The sequence below is a fragment of the Rhinopithecus roxellana genome, chromosome 18 (assembly GCF_007565055.1).
Source record: "Rhinopithecus roxellana isolate Shanxi Qingling chromosome 18, ASM756505v1, whole genome shotgun sequence".
Classification (NCBI taxonomy): Eukaryota; Metazoa; Chordata; class Mammalia; order Primates; family Cercopithecidae; genus Rhinopithecus; species Rhinopithecus roxellana.
In genome coordinates this window covers 6,415,541-6,429,768 of record NC_044566.1, presented here as the reverse complement: position 1 = coordinate 6,429,768, position 14,228 = coordinate 6,415,541, and the positions used below count along the sequence as shown (strand labels likewise).

At 53.8% G+C, this 14,228-nt stretch overlaps 1 protein-coding gene across 1 annotated transcript; it reads left to right on the top strand.

Annotated features, from left to right (window-relative positions):
- Positions 1-426: 426 nt before the first annotated feature.
- Positions 427-10,022, top strand: ATP4B (ATPase H+/K+ transporting subunit beta). The gene is made up of 7 exons (XM_010374830.2): positions 427-586; positions 3,694-3,822; positions 5,231-5,344; positions 5,484-5,683; positions 6,860-6,916; positions 8,082-8,183; positions 9,350-10,022. Exons 1-7 carry the CDS (start codon positions 475-477, stop codon positions 9,509-9,511), a joined length of 876 nt encoding a protein of 291 aa, XP_010373132.2. The 5' UTR covers positions 427-474; the 3' UTR covers positions 9,512-10,022.
- Positions 10,023-14,228: the final 4,206 nt, after the last annotated feature.

Sequence of the window (14,228 nt, the reverse complement as noted above, 5' to 3'; positions counted from 1 at the left end):
ATCACCCCTCACTCGCCTGCCTCACACCCTCCCAGGCCAGGGATGCGGCCCCAGCTGGCTCAGCCCAAGGTCGTGGACACAGTGGGTTCAGGCTGGCTCTGCTTTGACCTCGATCTCTCTCCTGAAGGAGAGGAGGGAAGGGGCAGGGCCTGTGAGTGCTGCTCACCCAGGAACGTGCCCTCACCGCAATCAGAGCAGACAAAGCTGAAGCCAAGGGCGTCCCAAGAGCAGCGGGGTGAGGAACACGGGCCTGGCCCACCCCAGGGGCAACAGCCGGGCTGCACCGGGCCCCTGGTGTTTGGTGAGGCGATGGCCAGTGCTGATAACTCAGCCCTGGACTCTCCCTGGGATCCTTCGCCTGCCAAGCCTTTGACCTCTGGCAGAGGAAACTATAAAGCCCAGAGGCGGGTGTCTGGTCTCAGTTAGGGCGTAAGGGGTGCAAGGAGCAGGCAGGAGGCTCCCAGGCCAGGGACGATGGCGGCGCTGCAGGAGAAGAAGACGTGCGGACAGCGCATGGAGGAGTTCCAGCACTACTGCTGGAATCCGGACACGGGGCAGATGCTGGGCCGCACCCTGTCCCGGTGGGGTACGTGAGGGGGGTGGGCCGGTTGGAGGGGGCTGCTCTGAGAACGTGGCCTCCAGGTGAGCTCAGGAGGAGGGGAGCAGAGGGCCCCTGAGAGTGAGACCCAGATGCTGTCCGGATGGCGTGGATGGGCTTTGGCCAGGGCCTCACTGGCCTCCCAGGGAAAGTGAGGGTCCCCAGAGCATCCTGAAGGCTGAGTTGACCTGCAGCCCTGACTGCAGAATGCCAGTGGAGGGCATCCACAGACTGGCCCCAAATTCCAGCCATATGCCTGACAACAGCATTTTAAAAGTATGTTTCCAGTGAATCATTTTTAAAAGAATGTGAAAGGTGACCATGGCGATTCCTTGGTCACACAGATTTTCACTCAATAACCTGAATAAGGGGCTCTGCCGAGACGCGGCTGCCAGCCCCTTTCCAGGACACCCGCTGGCATCCAGATGCGGAGGCGGGGAGTAAACCAGGCCCGCCTCAGCCTGTAGCACCTGTGCCTTGTGTGAGGTCCGCCCTGCGGGGTCCTGTCCCTGTGGCTGCGCAGAGGCACGGGCGGCCTGGCCCTCCTGGGAGGAAAGCAGATGCCTGGGCCTCCAAGGCCACACAGGCAGTGAAAGCATCTGCATCTACATCAGGGCTACCACACCCGTTCCGGGAAACGCCCTCACCCCTCACGGGAGAGTCTGGAGGAAGCACCTGCCCGCTCCCACCTCCCCCGGCGACCCCTGAGCCTCAGATGCAGCTGCACTGTCTGGCCAGGCACTGGCCCTGGCTCCCAGGGAAGGTTGGGCCCTCCTCAGTCCCCATGGTACCTGGCTCTGGGGGTCCCAGCGCCGAGGTGGGAATGCAGAGCCCCAGGCCCGTCCCACCTGTACGTGTAGCTGAGACGTGGTGGGAACACTGGCGACACACTGCCAGGCCTCTCACGCTCACGGCAGTGCTGGTGAAGGCCGCAGCCCTCGCTGGAGGCTTCGAGGTATCAAAGGGCACCAGAGCCCACTGGAGCCACAGTGCATTTGAAGTAGAACAAATACCCTATTCTTGAAGAGGAAGGGACCGGGGGTGGGGTGGAGGCGGAAGGGCCTCCTGGGCCAGGCGGGGCGGCAGAGCAGGAGACCAGGTTGGGGAGGGAGCTGAGGGCGGGGGCTGGGCCGGGGGCCAGCCCTTGGAAGCCCCATCTTCTGAGCCATTCTAGATGCTAAGACTCCCATGTGCCGCCTCCTGGCTGCAGGACCACAGAGAACCTTCTGGAATGGTCTCACTGCTCGGTTGGTAGACATGGCCTCCGTTTAAGGATAAAAAAGTCTTAGGGCCCCGGGAAAACACAATTCAAGCGAAATGACAAAAACAAAAGGAATAGGACACGTTATTTTTACTAATGGGAGGACAGGTGCAGGTGTGGGAGAGGCAGAGTGAGCTGCATCTGGCTGGCCCCGGGAGCTGGCGGGAATGGGACTCTCACCTCCCAACCCCTCCCCTGTGCACTGCAGCGTGCCTGGAACACCGTGGTGCATGCGGGGGCCCAGGAAGTCCAGGGAGCACAGCCCACTCAAGCCTGGGCCCAGCATGGCCAACCTCGGGCTCTTAGCCAGGAGGCAGGGCTGAGCCACCTGGTGAAGCTGAGAATCGCCATGAAGCGGGTTGGCAGCCACTGGGGAGACACGCACCGCCCACGTCTCCACTGTGCACCACAGACCCCAGGGTAGACCCACAGGACCCGCAGCGGGGAAACGGAGACCTCTGCCTTCACGGCGTAGGTCCCTGGGGGGCAGGCAGCCAAGTCAAATAGAAGCCACATCAGGAGTGACCTGAGAACACTGAGGCAGAGAGCTGCAGGGCCAGCACCAGAGAGGTGCCAGGCATGATCCAGCGAGAGAACAGAACCCCTTCCACCACCACTGGTCCCACGTTGCTGAAGCTGGAAACCCAAAACCGGAGACTGAAGCCAAGCTGCTGGTGGCCACAGGCCCCTGCCACACGAGAATGCTGCCACCAGGGACGCCCGGCAGGGAAAGGAGGGACTCGAAGTGGATGCCAGGTGAGCAAGACCCAGCCCTGAGCCCAGCCGGTGCTGAAGTGACCTGGCTCAGAGACCTGCGCTGTCTCAGCTCACAGGAGGGGCCCCCCAGAAAAGGACACACGGTCTGCAGGCCACAGCCTCTCATCACAGCTCAGAGCTCCGGCCTCTTGGCCCCACTCTCCCTTGCTTCTCTCTGACGTGGTCCCGCTCTTTGGCTGTGTTTTGGGTCACTGGAGAATGGCTCACTAAGCAGAATCCATGTCACATCACCGGAGAGGAGGAGGAGGCCCAGTTCATTACAGACCTCCCAGAAAGAGAAAAGCCGTAGCAAACACAAAGCCGTCCTCTTCCTGGCGGTGTCTCCATGCAAATGCCTGCTGCGATCCACACAAGCGAATTTACAGAGACGAAGACAGCATCCAGGAGCCGCCTGTGTCCAGGAGCCGCCCATGGCCACGGGGACGGTGGCCTCCGTTAGGCTCTGATTCTGAGAGGAAGCTCACAGGAGGGTCTCAAAAGCAGATGAGATGAAGCCACACCCTGAGTGGCCAGTGCCCGTGGACACCCCTGCTTCTGAGAAGCACCATCTCCAGGGCCTCCCTTCCTCCCTTTCTCTTCCTGATGTCCTTGTGGAAACAGGGCTGGCCATGCGCTTCTAGGCCGCACTACAGGTCACCATGGGCAGGACCCCACCTCTCTGCCTCAGTTTCCCTTCCTGTGATGGGGAGAACCAGAACTCCCCTCTCAGAGGGCCCTTGGTTCCTGCTGGAGCTGGGATGGTGGCGCAGCCTTGGACACATCTCAAACAGCAGTTAGAGTGAAGTCAGCTGGGTACAAGGGCCTCAGGTCACAGGATTCTGCCCATGTGGATATCGAGACAGGCAAACCCAGAGGCAGAACGTGGCCGGTGGTGCAGGGCTGGGAGGGGAGTGCAGCAACTGTCTATGGGGACGGGGTTTCTGTTTTAGGGGAAGAGAATGTTCTGGAACTAGGTAGGGAAGATGGTCATGCCACATCATGGACGCGCTCAAGGCCACCCAATTGTGCGTGTTAAAATGGCCGACGTGGTAAATTTTGTGCCTGCCTTATGTCGCAGTGTGGATCAGCCTGTACTACGTGGCCTTCTATGTGGTGATGACTGGGCTCTTCGCCCTGTGCCTCTACGTGCTGATGCAGACGGTTGACCCATACACGCCCGACTACCAAGACCAGCTACGGTCACCAGGTAAGTGCCGGAGATGCTGCCCTCACGCCGCGTGACAGGCCAGGCTGCCGCCTCCTGGGCTCTGGAGATGCCCAGGAGGACCCGTGCCTTCCTCAGAAATGAAGCCCAGAGAGGCCAGCCCGGCAGCCCCAGGGTGAGCCACACACCCCAGCAGGTGCCCCCGAGGGCGGCCCCCAGCCCCCGAACTGGCTTTAAGAGCAACCCCAAGGCCTAAGTGGCCCCTTAGTTTCTTTCCATGAGGAAAATGACCCCAAATTATAAAATCTGACTTTGGCTTTAGTTTTAATTATGAAACAGAAGGGTTTTGTTATAGAGACAAGTTTTTCCATCCACTTACTTCCTGTGCTTGGATATGCACATGGAATGTTTCTGCAAGGATGTACAGGAAACGGTTTCCAAGGAGCATGCCCGGGAGACCAGCAGAAAAGAGCCCGCTGGTCACCTACACAACAGCAGGGTGCAAGAACAGAGGAACAGGCATCCGAGTTGTCAGAGGCCACAGGACAGACGCCCCCGTCAGTGTGCAGAGCAAGTGCAGAACCTCCTTTCCCCTTAGACCCTGCTGAAGGTTATTTTAAACCATGTATAGATGTTATTCTAACAACATCCACAGAACAGCAACACCTAGCCTCAAATATAAAGCCAGCAGCATCCACAGGGGATCAGCTAAGCAAACTGCAGGCTTCACACAATGAAACCACATTTATGGAAAGAATGAGGTGAGTCGACACAAAATGACAGAAAAAGAGGCTCCCAATCGCATGGGAAGTGGAAGTGTGTGGCGTGCGTGGCCACTGGGAAGCGAGTGGCGTGTGGATGGTGGGCTGGTCCTAAGGACCTGAAGCAAGCACACGTTTCTGCATCTTCTGTGTTTCCACAGAAACAGGAGAGTGTGCAAAGGATGCACATTTGACAGTTCACATCGGGAAAGTCGACAGCTCTGGGTTTAACTCCCTGCTGTGTGCATCCTGATGCTCAGTTTTATGATTAACACGTTGTTAGACCACTTTTGTTCTTAACCAAAACCAGTGAAGACTTTTTAAATGTGTGTTCAAATACAATTTTACGTAGAAACCCAGTTGCAGCCTCTGGATTAGTCATCACCTAACACAGAGCAGGCACCCAGTGGAGAGAGCCAGCCACCCGCAGACCCCCCACCACAGCAGCCAGCCAGGTTTCAGGGCCTCTCACACCCCAGGCGGAGCCAGGGCAACTCCCAGCAGGGCTCCGCGCCACATTCTAACCGTGCTGTCCCGGGGGTCCTTCCTTCCTGTGCTGCAGACAAGTTTACTCCGAGGAGGCTCCAGGGTTGGGGCACAGCCTCGGGCGTATCCTCAGCCACTTCAGAACTGATGGCTTAAAGTGGTGAGCATTTGGAGACACTAAACACAACAGTCTCTCTCTCCAGGGGTAACCTTAAGGCCGGATATTTACGGGGAGAAAGGCCTGGAAATTGTCTACAACGTCTCTGATAACAGAACCTGGGTAGACCTCACACAGACTCTGCACACCTTCCTAGCAGGTAAAGTGTGAAATGTCTCCACAGCTGCGACTTTTTTTATTTTATAAGAAACTGGCACTCAGGGCTCAAGGCCTTCCCGGGGGGCAGCCGGGCATCAAGACCAGGGCAGGACAGGGCTGGCAGGTGCGTCCATCCGCAGGCTACTCTCCAGCAGCCCAGGAGGACAGCATCAACTGCACCTCCGAGCAGTACTTCTTCCAGGAGAGTTTCCCCGCTCCCAACCACACCAAGTTCTCCTGCAAGTTCACGGCAGATATGCTACAGAACTGCTCGGGCCTGGCGGATCCCAATTTCGGCTTTGAAGAAGGAAAGCCGTGTTTTATTATTAAAATGAACAGGGTGAGTACTGAGGGTCTCCTTCCTGCGCCACTACAACATTGTGGTCAGGGCCTCTCACTCATCCCCACCACAAGGAGCACATGTGTCCCGACCGGGGCTTGCCCAAGCGGGGACAAGGACTCTGGCCTCATCACCCTGTACCTTGGTTTGGCACACACCTGTCCCGTTTGGCTCTTAGACACAAATTTAAAACCACTCATCAGATACCAGCACATAGCCGGCCCTCTAAAACATGTGGAAACACTTGAACAGGGGTCTCTGTGAGGCCAGGGCCCCCTTCAGGGCGGCCAGAGATGCCAGGGCCAGGTAAAGGGGTCTCAAGTTCTGGAATCAGGACTGGGAGGGATTTAGCACCTTCTAAAGCAGAGGCTTCCAACATGGGACCAGGGGCCCCTCGGGGGGTGTGGGGAGGTGACCCCTGAGCCAGGCTTGAGCAGGGCAGGTCCTGGCCAGGCAGAGGGCTTGGGGCCACCGCTCCATGGACCAATCAGCAGCTCTGCGCTGGGCCTCCCGGCAGCTGCGCTGTTTTCGTTTCCCACTTAAGAGGCTGTACACTTGTGCCCTCCATACCTCACGGGTCCCTCTGTCAGCCAGGGTCTCAGCACTGCTGGCATGGAGGGGCTGTGACGGGGGTCCCAGCAGGGCGTGGTGGCCACTGTGCCCGTCTCATGGCAGCTGCCACCCTCGGAGCACAGCAGGGGATGGCTGGGGCTGGAGAAGCCCAGGGAAGAGGTGTGAGGAAGGGGGCTGAAGCCCCGGGTGGACCAGAGAGAGTTTTCCGGAAGGGCTGTGCAGGGCAGGGGGCGGACCCAGCCTTGCCGCGAGGCAGGCCGGCCCGTGCTCTGTTTCAGCACTCCACCACAGACCTGGACATAGTTCGAGAGCTAAGACCACCCCCGCCCCAGCTCTGCCACCTGCCAGCCACCTCCTGAAGCCTGGGCCAAGCGGCCAGCTAATGGGTGGGTTGGGGGAGGGCTGTGGCTCCAAGTGATGAGTTAGTGACACCTATGGGGATTCCTCCAAGGGAAGCCGCAAACCAGACCAAGGGCCCTTCTCAGTCCTGGTCAGAAAGCCCAGGCTGGGGCTGGCCAGGTCCCAGCTCCACGGGTGGGTGCCGCTGCACCTCACATGGCAGTGGGGGTGGGGAGCGGACACACTCAAGTTTTTCCCTTCTAGATTGTCAAGTTCCTCCCCAGCAACAGCTCGGCCCCCAGAGTGGACTGCGCCTTCCTGGTGAGTATGGCCGCACGGCGGGCTGGGCTGCCCCAGGAAAGGAGCTTGTCAGAGTCGTGCTGGTTCACGCTGGGCATGGCCCGCCTGGTTCTCTCCAGGAATGTCGACCTCAGCCCAGTAAGCCAGATGTAAACACCACCGAATCATCAGCACAGCGAGTTCCACCATGGGGGTTAAAACCCAGCAAGAGAAACACAGTGCTGTTTTCTCATCATTTTGCTTCCAGACGCATCTGAGTAGCATATCACCAGCACGTTTCAAAATGCTTGGTGGCCATGTGGAAAGACCAATGTACATCCACCAGTTATGTTCTTTTTATGTGCTTCTTTACAAAAATATTCCAGCTTGCCAGCAGCTACAGTTGTTTGTGTTTAGTATACGGACTGCTAAGAGTTGGCATTGATCTCAGGCTAATTCCAGGCTTTTTTTCAAAATTGCTTTTTAAGTCAACATTTTTTAAAACTAAATTTTTTAAATGAAATGTTTTCTAAGGTTTGCTTCCACCATTACACCCAAAGGCAAAGGTTTCACAGCATGGTTCCATTACTGTGTGGAGCCTTCCCACTCGGGTGTCCGAGGGAACCTCACTTCCCTCAAAGCCTCCACTTTCCGTGTGGGCTACGGGGATTTGCTTTTCCTTTTTCAATTTATTTGGGCCACACCGTGGCTCCTGAGATTCTAACAGATCCAAAGCACCCTTCAGCTATTTGTTGATGACCCCGAGCTACCCACTGAGCAAGTCTCTGCTTCTGAAATGAGAGGGCCCCAATCTCACAAAAACACGTGTTCACTTGTCCCTCTCACACCAACTTGTAACCCAGTTGTGGCAAAGCAGCACATGCCACTGAACAGTGGCCATCCTCGAGTGTGGACAAGCAAGCAGACTCCCAGCTTCACCCATCTACATCATCCTGCCAACACTTCAAGTTGTTAGAAGCACACATTGGAGGGGTCACTGGGCATTTTGCATGCTAACAAATCATATCCTTGCTGAGATCTCAGCATTCAGTATAAAGATTGCATCTGATTTATGCTAATTATGCAATAAAGCATTTATGCAAGCACCTACACAGTGCACATGTGCACACATGCACACAAATGCAACACACAGACATGGGCACACACCAGCTCCCACCTGACTCAGACAGTGGCCTCTCCTCCCCAGGACCAGCCCCGCGAGCTCGGTCAGCCACTGCAGGTCGAGTACTACCCTCCCAACGGCACCTTCAGTCTGCACTACTTCCCTTATTACGGGAAGAAAGCCCAGGTAGGTTCCTTCCTTTCACGCTTCCCTCACCACAGCTGCTGAGTCCTCTCACACTTGGCCAAAGGAAAGCAATAAGCACCTTCATGTATAAAAATGAAGCAAAGGCGTGAACAGTCTGCATGTTTCCCAAGCCCCGGTTCTTGTATCTACTTGGAAACATTCCTTTCATGCAACACGAAAATACAACTCTAACTGTTCTAACTTTTTTTTTTTTTTTTTTTGGAGACAGAATCTTGCTCTGCAATCTGCAAGACAGGGCCGGGCGTGGTGGCTCAAGCCTGTAATCCCAGCACTTTGGGAGGCCGAGATGGGCGGATCACGAGGTCAGGAGATCGAGACCATCCTGGCTAACACGGTGAAACCCCATCTCTACTAAAAAAATACAAAAAACTAGCCGGGCGAGGTGGCGGGCACTTGTAGTCCCAGCTACTTGGGAGGCTGAGGCAGGAGAATGGCGTAAACCCGGGAGGCGGAGCTTGCAGTGAGCTGAGATCCGGCCACTGCACTCCAGCCTGGGCGACAGAGCGAGACTCCGTCTCAAAAAAAAAAAAAAAAAGAAAATCTGCAAGACAGAATCTTGCAATCTTAGCTCACTACAGCCTCAACCTCCTGGGCTCAAGTGATCCTCCCACTTCAGCCTCCGGAGTAGCTGGGACCACAGGCACACACCACCATGCCCAGCTAATTTTTGTATTTTTTGTAGAGAAAAGGGTCTCAGTATGTTGCCCAGGGTGGTCTTAAACTCCTGGGCTGAAGCACTCAGCCTGCCTCAGCCTCCCAAAGTGCTAGGATTACAGGCATGAGCCACTGCGCCCAGCCTAATTTTTCTACTTTCCAGATCCTCTAAAACAACTGCATATCCACTTCAAAGACTTTCCTCCACGTCACATGCTTTTCCTGTTTCATTTTTGTGTTCATCATCATAAGAGTTTATAGTTGAATTTACTCCTGGTATTGTCTGTCCCCTCCAGACCGTTGCTCTCCATTCTTACATGAGGGGATGTTATCTCAGCAAATTCCAGGGCATGCATTCGGTCACGACCAGTATTACACAAACCAGCTGCTTCTCTGCACCAACCTGACTGTTGACACTTCCCTTGCTTAGTTTTCTCTCCTTAACTTCAGAGATTTTTGAAACACCTGTCCTTTCCTCACTCCCACTTCAGCCTCACTACAGCAACCCTCTGGTGGCCGCGAAGCTCCTCAATGTCCCTAGGAACGCTGAGGTCGCCATTGTGTGTAAGGTCATGGCAGAGCACGTGACCTTCGACAATCCCCACGACCCGTATGAAGGGAAAGTGGAGTTCAAACTCAAGATTGAGAAGTGAAACGGTTTGCGCAGGGGTCCTGGCCACAGCCTGCGTTCATGGACGCCCTCATGGTTGGGCTTCCCTTGCCCATCAGCTCCCTGCCAAATCATCCCCAAAGTGGTTTAGAGCAGCAACGGTGTTGTCAGTGTGGGAACTCCAGAGAAGTGCCCACATGTGAAGGGCCTGCTCACGAGTATCAGTTCTTCCTTCTTGAATTCTTACAGTTTTTAAATGGAATTTGCTGCTATAAGAATGTCCAGCTAACATGGGAACGCCAAGGCAGCAACTCTCTAATTTACCAGGCTGTAAAAACAATTCGTCTTCTCCTGTGTAGCCATCACTTTATTATTATAATTTATTTTTCTACACTTCAATATGAACTGCCCACATTAATATAAAAACTGTTAATGCACTGATATGAAACACGGCTTACACTAATGACATTCTGAATTCTTGCTTTTAAAATTGCAATTCCTATGTTGTAAACATAAAATACATTAAAGTCACTCTTATTGTATGTAAAAAAAAATCATGTGTTTCCTGACATGGGAGAAAAATTAAACCAAACGCTTCCTTAAAAATCTCATTCTAAAAGTCTCAATTGCAAGTCAGGGAAATTACAAAAACCACGTTGGTGTGGGGTTGTCACCTAAGGATGCTCACAGCTCCGGGAGGCAAACAGTGGGGAGTGAGGGTGTCAGCAACCTGATGGTGTTTAAAACCCAATTAGTTACAAACACACTTCTCGTTCACCAAGAACAAGTCTCTCCTCCAGTTAGCAACTCTAACCCTTTCAGAAAACTGAAATGAGAACATTCTCCCAAACAAGCAAACCTGCTCTTGCTGAAGGCCACGGGCTGCTCACCCAGACGGCGATGTGCGGCCTGGGTCCCAGTTCCACACGCTCAGTAGCGTGGCTGTTAGTGCCCAAAGGGCTCCAAGCACAGCGATTGACACGTGGAAATCCATCCACCCCAGTAGATACAGAATCCATGAAAAACGGTCTCTGAAGAAAGATTACAAACCTTGCAGATACGTTGTAAGGTTAATGAAATCAATTTACGGACGGAAGGCGCTGTACCCAGCATCTCCACTGCTTACTCCACCGGTAAAAACTGCCGGCAAAGGTCTCCGCGCAGACGTGAGTTTACGTCACAGGACGCGTGGCCACACTCACAGTCTGTGCTTCTCGAAAGGAGGCGCTTGTGTGCAGCTGACGCCGCTGGCTGCCACTCAAGCTGGAGACAAGGTGGAAGCACAGCTGCGGCGGGACGTCTGAGATGCAGGGCTGGACGCCTGAGGCGGAGGGCGAGACGTCTGAGGCGGAGGGCGGGACGTCTGAGGCGGAGGGCGGGACGTCTGAGGCGGAGGGCGGGACGTCTGAGGCGGAGGGCGGGACGTCTGAGGCGGAGGGCGGGACGTCTGAGGCGGAGGGCGGGACTCTGGCGGAGGGCGGACGTCTGAGGCCGCAGGGGGGGGGCGCCGGGGGGGGGGCGGGCGGGGTGTGTGGCGGGGGGGGGGCGGGGGGCAGCGGTGGCCGGTGGCCCCCGCATACCGGGCGGAAGACACGGTACCTGCAGGAGGCGTGGGAGTCTGTGGAATCAGGTCCTGAGACCCGGACGGTCCATCATGCTGGGCAGTGAGGATTCACAGAGAGGGAAGGAAATTAGGGGCTACGCGCCAAAGACTTAAGTCTGAGTTTTAATTTTGCCTTTGAGAAGTCAGTGGAGAGCTCTTTCAGGAACCCGGAAGGCAGAAGACAAGTCCTTGACTGACCCGAGGCAGTGCGGGAAAGGGCGGCCATGCCAGCAAGGTTGGCTGCGAGCCCAGGGTCCTCGAGGACAGCCGCCCCGCTCACTGGGGACACAGGAGGAAGCTGAACCGGGAGGCGGTCATGCTCCCAACCAGGAGTAAAACAGCGCTGCCAGGCACAGAAACGAAGTGGGCGGTAGCACCAGAATATTCCAATGAACGCAGCCCTCGACTGTGTATTAAGAACACTCAGGCTGATATGTGGGACACCTGGGTCACCTCAGCAAGGTCATGCCATGCTGAAGGTCAGAGGTCAGAGGTGACACCACCTCAAAGTGAAGGTGGAGCCATGAGTTCATCCCATCCGACTGTCAAAGTCCACCCAGCTGGAACCCAACACACCTGCCACGTGTCCCAGGGCCACCCAGAGCTCCCATCTCCAGGCCCTCACAGAACCCTAGCCTCCACCTCCCTCCCCAGACTCTGCATGGACACCAAAGCCCCCTTCTTTCTTTAGAGGCAAGGTCTCTATGCTGCCCAGGCTGGCCTTAAACTCCTGGGCTCCAGCAATCCCACCCACAGGGCACCCCTGTGCCTGATCAGAGCCCCTTCCTGATGAAGCCGGAGGCTGCTCCTGCCCCACCCTTCAGAATCACCAGTCCTAGTTTCAACCCCAAGGCTTGGAGGGAACCACAGGCACAGGAAGCTCGCCACGGGAAGCCACGGTGCACCCGCAGGTGCTGGCTGCACATGCACCCACAGGGAGCGCTCTGAGGCACGACTGCCCGCTGTTTTATTAAGTTCCACAACCCTCGAGATGCTTATGGTAATTCAAGATTAGGAAAAAATGACTTTTCTAAAACTAGTCTTTTATTGGAATTTTCAGTGATTTAGCCAACTCGGAACACTTAGCTCTCCTTCATACCTTCTGTCTTTCCAATTTTTTTGGTGGTAAAATACACATAAAATTTACCATCTTAACCATTTTTAATGCACAGTTTGGTGGCGCTGGGCACATTCACAGCATCCTGCAGCCATCACTGCCATCCACCTCCAGGCCTCTCCATCCTTCCAAAGAGAAGGTCGGTCCCATTCAACACTCATTCCCCACCCCCTCCCTCAGCTCCTGGCAACCGTTCAACTTCCTGTCTCCATGATTCAAAGACTCTTAAGTACCTCATATAAGTATTTTATGACTGGCATATTTCACACAGTATAACGTCCTCAAGGGGCATCCATGTTGTAGCATGACAGGATTTCCTTCCAAAGATTAAGATTTCGCTGTCCGTAGAAACCACACTTTACTTGTCCACTCATCCACGGATGGACACTTCGGGTGCCTCTGCTGTTTAGCTATCCTGAATAGTGGTACGTGTAGACATGGGTGTACAAATGTCTCTGGGTATATACCCTGAGCGGAATTGCCGGGCATAGGTAATTCTGTTTTTAATTCTGTGAAGAACAGACATTTGGTTTTCCATAGTGGCTGTGGCTCTTTACACTCCCACCAACAGCGTAACAGGGCTCTGCCTTCTCCACATCCTCGCCAATGTTTATTTTCTATTTTATAGGTTAATCTATGTTGCCTTCATGATAGTAACATTGAGCCCCTTTCATGTTCTTACAAGCCATTCATAGACTTTTCTTTGGAGAAATGCCTGTTCAAGCCCTTGCCTGTTTTTAAATCAGTTTGGTTGGTTGTTGAGTTTTAAGAGTTCTCTATATATCCTGGATATTAATTCCCTACCAGATACAGGGGCTGTGCACATTTTCTCCTGTTCTGTGGGTTGTCTTTCTACTCTGTTGACACTGTCTTCTGATGCAAGAAGGGTTTCTATTTTCATAAAGTCCACATTGTCTATTTTTCCCTGTGCCTTTGGTGTCATATCCAAAAAAATCACCGCCAAATCCAATGCCACGAAGCTTCTGCTCTGTTTTCTTCTTTTGTTTTTTGAGGCAGAGTCTCGCTCTGTCACCCAGGCTGGAGTGCAGTGGCACGATCTCAGCTCACTGCAACCTCTGCCCCCGGATTCAAGCGATTCTCCTGCCTCAGCCTCCCGAGTAGCTGGGATTACAGGTGCGCGCCATCTCACTGGGCTAGTGTTTTGTATTTGTAGTAGAGACAGGGTTTCACCTAGCTTTTACAGTACTAGCTTGACAATACTCACCTCTTACAATACTAGCTTTTATAGGTGCCCACATATTTACCTTTACTGAGATCTTGATTTCTTCCTTTGGCTTCAAGCACGTTGGCCAGGCTGGTCTCAAACTCCTGACCTCAAGTGATCCACCCGCCTCGGCCCCCAAAGTGCTGGGATTACAGGAGTGAGCCACCGCGCTCGGCCACTCTGTTTTCTGCAGAGAGTTTGACGGTCTTTTAAGCCTCAGGTTCAGATCTCAGGTTCATTTTTTTGCACATGAAAAATCAGTTTTCCCAATACCGTTTGTGAAAAGACCACCCTTTCCCCATTGCATGGTCTTGGCTCCCTTGTCAAAAAAATCACTTGACCAAGTATGTGAGGGTGTTTGGCAGAGCTCTCTATTCTATTCCTTTAGTCTGTAGGTCTTTCTTTATGCCAATAGTGCTCTGTTTTGATTATTACAGATTTGTAGTTTTGAAACCAGAAGTATGAGTCCTCCAGCTTTGCTCTTCAAGATTGTTGGGGCTATCTGAGGTCACTTGAGAAATTCTGTATGAATTTTAGGATGAGATTTTATTTCTGAAAAACAAATCATTGGGACTTTGACAGGGATTGCATATAATCTACAGATTAAGTTGGGTAGTGTTGACATCTTAACAATACTGTGTTCCAACACACAGCCATGGGGTACATTTCCATTTGTTAATTCTTCTTAGCAATGTCTTGTCATTTTCATTCTGTAAGTCTTTCACCTCCTCCAAGTTAATTCCTAGGTATTTCATTATTTTGATGCTATTGTAAATGGGATTATTTTCTTAATTCCCTTTTCAGATTTTCATTGT

Bases quoted from the DNA above. Each gene is read 5' to 3' on its own strand.
- ATP4B (XM_010374830.2), top strand. From the start codon at position 475: ATGGCGGCGCTGCAGGAGAAGAAGACGTGCGGACAGCGCATGGAGGAG. The intron at 5,345-5,483 runs GTAAAGTGTGAA...GTCCATCCGCAG, and splicing joins TCTGCACACCTTCCTAGCAG to GCTACTCTCCAGCAGCCCAG. The intron at 6,917-8,081 runs GTGAGTATGGCC...TCTCCTCCCCAG, and splicing joins GAGTGGACTGCGCCTTCCTG to GACCAGCCCCGCGAGCTCGG.